This window comes from Arachis ipaensis, chromosome B09, assembly GCF_000816755.2.
Source record: "Arachis ipaensis cultivar K30076 chromosome B09, Araip1.1, whole genome shotgun sequence".
NCBI classification, from domain to species: domain Eukaryota; kingdom Viridiplantae; phylum Streptophyta; class Magnoliopsida; order Fabales; family Fabaceae; genus Arachis; species Arachis ipaensis.
This window is the reverse complement of record NC_029793.2, coordinates 15394875-15399096: the sequence shown is the minus strand read 5'-3', so window position 1 is coordinate 15399096 and position 4222 is coordinate 15394875. Positions and strand designations below refer to the sequence as shown.

Sequence of the window (4222 nt, the reverse complement as noted above, 5' to 3'; positions counted from 1 at the left end):
AGGGGATTCACGGTTCCAATTTAGGGCATGGTTAACGTCGGATTTACCGGCAGATATTTTCAACGGTAATATGGTGCAGATCACCAAAACACAGCATTTCATTAAACGTGTCTACCATCGGATTCTTCCGACAGTAACTCCGACGCTAAAGTTGTCGCATATTTGTTGTGGTTTTCCGCCAAAAGTTACCGGCAATTTTACCGTCGAAAGTGACTATCCACCAATAATTATTTGACATGATGAATTCTTTATCAAACTCGTCGTTAAATATGACGGTAATCGTCGTCGCTATATCCGACGGTTCTCAGCATTTTTCTTGTAGTGTAAAAATGAAATGATAGTGGAGTTTTTGGTGAATAATATATCGTCGTCCCGTTTGTTAGCTATAGCTGAATTGCTTGAGTGGGAGGAAGATAGGGAGGCTGTAATTGAGTACTTAGGTAAAAGTTATAGAATTATGTGGTTTCTTTTTTGTTGATTTTGATTATGAAATTAAACATGTTTTGTTTGTATTTTCAGGCAAAAAGGCTCTGAACGTGACGATGAGTAGTTTGTGGTCATTTTTTAAGACTAAGAATGTGGATAAGAAAGGGTCTACAAGCAATGCGAAGGCTGAGGGGGGGAGTCGAGGTGAATCAACCCTCTCCTGCTAAGAGTGTGAGTTATAAAAGAAAAAGGGTTGAGGAGGAGAAAGTGGTAGACTTGACTAGCTCGAAATTTGCAGAAAAGGAGGTGGACCTTGGTGATGTTAAAAATTTTACTGAGAGTCAGAGGGTGTTGCACGGGTATAAGGGGAATGATTACCTCACTTCAATATGGAGTGATCACTTTCCCTTTATGTTAATGTCGGATGAGTATGGGTAATGTCCATCTGACGTTAAACTTGTGCAAGAAATAGGTGATGTGGGAATAGGTCGGCACATGCAGGTATGGGTCATTTGTTGTGTGTTTTAGTTTGTTCATATGAAATAATGTGTATGTTGATTTATAGCTTTGTATTAGTACAGGTAATTAGAGCTCGGCTGATGTTTCGATGGGTCGGACTTAAGAACTAAAACATTTTAGGGATTCATTCGACAAGGCGAGCATGGAACAGCTGATGAAGGAGAACTTGGAAATAGGGAAAAATTTGCAAAGTGTTATAGAAGAAAATAAAATATTGCGTGACAAGATAGTTCAGTTGGAGAAGAAAGAGGCAGACCTAAATAAGGAGAAATTGGAGTTGGAGATAAGGATTGTGGAGCTGTCGGTGGAGAAGAAAAGTTTGGAGACCGAAAAAGAGAAATATAGTTTTGAAATGTTTGCTGTGGATTTTGATAGAGCATTTGATCAGGCTAAGTTCATTGCCCCAACCGTAGACTTTGCTATGATGGATCCTTACAAGGTTGTGATGGGTGGGTAGCTAGTGGACGATGATACTGACCAAGAGGGTGAAGATGAGAATGTGGGTGCTCCTGAGATGGAGTTTTAATATATTTTGAGTTTTTTGTTTGAACAAATTGTTATTTTCTAATGTTGAAAGAATTTATTTCATATTTTGAGAAGTTTGTAATTAATTAGATGGTGGTAGTTTGTGATGAATTGATGTACAGGATATATCTCGGGCGAATATGGTACTTTGGTTTAAACAGATGCTTATGTTTTGATTTGCAGTAGATATTATGTTGCTTTTAATGTGTATGCATGTGATTTGTTTGGTTGGTTTTGAAAATATGTTGGCACTGATTGAATATCATTGTTCTATGTTTTTGTAAACTAGTATGGAATTCGTTTGAATTTGAGGAAAAAATAAGGATAGTACTTGTGAAGTCGAATAGTGTTTTCGATTGTGAGATGATGTATGAAATAGTAGTGACGTATAGCTCAGTTGTTAAAAGGATAGTAAATAGTATAACAATGATTTATGGAATAGTGTGTCATTGATTGAGGATTTACAGAGTTGGCAAGTATGGAGGGTGTACCTCATTAAAACCTCTCCAACAAAACCTAACTTAGAAATAAAATCTGGTAGTATGAAAAAGAGTACATTACATTGTCCCGACATATAGACTTAACTATAATAAAATTTTAAAGATGAAATATTCCAAGTACTTGGAAGGTCATTACTGTTTTTAGTAGCAATGAAGAAAAAACTCATTATAAGCTTAGAAAAAGTCAAATGGGCTTAGCCTTGTGTTCACGCAGACGAACATAGCAAACAACATCAAATCAGTTCTTTCCAAGCTTGATAATACTAAAGAATTTATGAAGCTTGTGGAATAGCACTCTTAAATTACTGATAAGTCTCTTGCTAGAACATTAATAGGTACCTTAATCACTATAAAATTTAATGATTCTTAACGACAAATATTGCAACAAGACTTAAATCCTTGAAATGGAAGTGGATAAATTTTTTTTTGTGCAATTCATTTTGAATTTATTACCATTTGAGTATGATCCTTTTTAAATGATCTATAATATGACAAATGAAATGTATATGAGTTGCATGGTATGTTAATTTAAGAGGAACCCCGACTTAAAAATCAAGAAAATAATTTCATCCATTATTTGAACTAAACTACTTTTTTTTTCCCTTTTGTTGGCTACCTTTCAAAGTAAATATATCTCTTTTAATGTTATACCTTTTTGTTAATCATAAATTATTTTTTGAGATAAGTACTGTTTTGGTCTTTAAGGTTTAGGGTCAAAATCAAATTTGTCCCCAACATTATTTTGGATTTAAAATCGTCTCCAACGTTTCATTTGGTATTAAAATCATCCTTTTGACTTTTTACGGACAAAAATGTCCTCCACCACCACCTTTACCACCACCACCACTTCTCTTACTCCCACCAAATACCAATAATCAGATTCAAGAACATAATATTCAACACCAATAATACATTATTCAAATTCAGAAACAACAACATCAAATTCAACAACAAAATCAACACACAACAATAATAAAATCAGAAAAATAACAAATCAAAATCAGAATCAGAAGAAGAAGTAGAAGCTGACGCAGAATCAGAAGAAGCCGAATTGAAAGCAGAAGCAAAAGCAGACGTAGAAGCAAAAGCAAAATCGGAAGAAGCAAAAGCCGAATCAAAAGCAGAAGCTGAAGCTGAAGCAGAAGCCGACGTAGAAACAGACGTAAAAGCAGAAGCAGAATTGGAAGAAGCAAAAGCAGAAGCAGAAGCCAAATCAGAAGCAGAATCGACGAGGTGTAGCGGCGGCGAGGTCAGCAACAGCGAGCCCTCTTCCTGGCAATGGCAGTAAAATTTTATTAAAAATGACGATTTTAATACCAAATGAAACGTTAGAGATGATTTTAAATCCAAAATAACGTTGGGGACGAATTTAATTTTAACTCTAAACTTTAGGGACCAAAATAGTATTTATCTCTTATTTCTTTATTCACAAATTAACTTCATATTTCTTTCTCGTCATATAAAAGAAACCAACATGATTTATATACCAATGACATTAAATTTAATAAAAATTTAATTTTAGTGCATAAAACAATTTTATACTTTATATTGATCAGATGTTTATGTAAAATTTTACCCTTTTAATAGATTAAAATTAAACTTGTTTAGTGAATCTCAAAAATATATACAATAAGTTTGATTAGTTTTGGTTATATATATTTAAGTTAAAATGTTTTAACATAAATCAAAGTTTAGCTTTAATTTTATTTTTATTCTCTCTTGATTCTTGTAAAATTTAACATATATGAATTGAAAAGAACTCTAATTATGTTATTAAGAATAAGTACACATCTACACTACAATATCTAAATTTGGAGCTATTTAATTAAACTTAAATGAAGATACATGTAAACATTTACGACTTTAAGAAATTCCATGTTTTTTTAATCCTTAAAATTTAGTACTTGTCCTAAAAACACAACTAGCTTTGCAACTTCTTACTTCATGTTGATTTAATTATAGCTGAAATTCCATAAAATTTGAGGGTGGTTATATGAACAATCCAAAAAGGTATATCCAATTATCCATCAACTTGCTCGAGTAAATTAAGACCAAAATGAAAATTAAAGACAGAAATAAAGGGGAAAATAAAAAAGTAAAGGAGAACAAAAATAGATAAATACATTATAAGTTCAATTTTAATGCACTATAAAAATTTTATATAATCATCAAATTAAATTCATGCATTTAGATAATTTTTTTAAAATAAATATATTTAGAAATTAATTATTTTTATTAATGAAACTAATTAA

The 4222-nt window shown here is 32.3% G+C and overlaps 1 protein-coding gene across 1 annotated transcript; it reads left to right on the top strand.

The window, feature by feature from the left end:
- Positions 1088-3258, top strand: LOC107615117 (translation initiation factor IF-2-like). Its single transcript, XM_016317230.1, has 2 exons — positions 1088-1394; positions 2975-3258. The coding sequence occupies exons 1-2, from the start codon at positions 1088-1090 to the stop codon at positions 3256-3258; spliced, it is 591 nt and encodes a 196-aa protein (XP_016172716.1).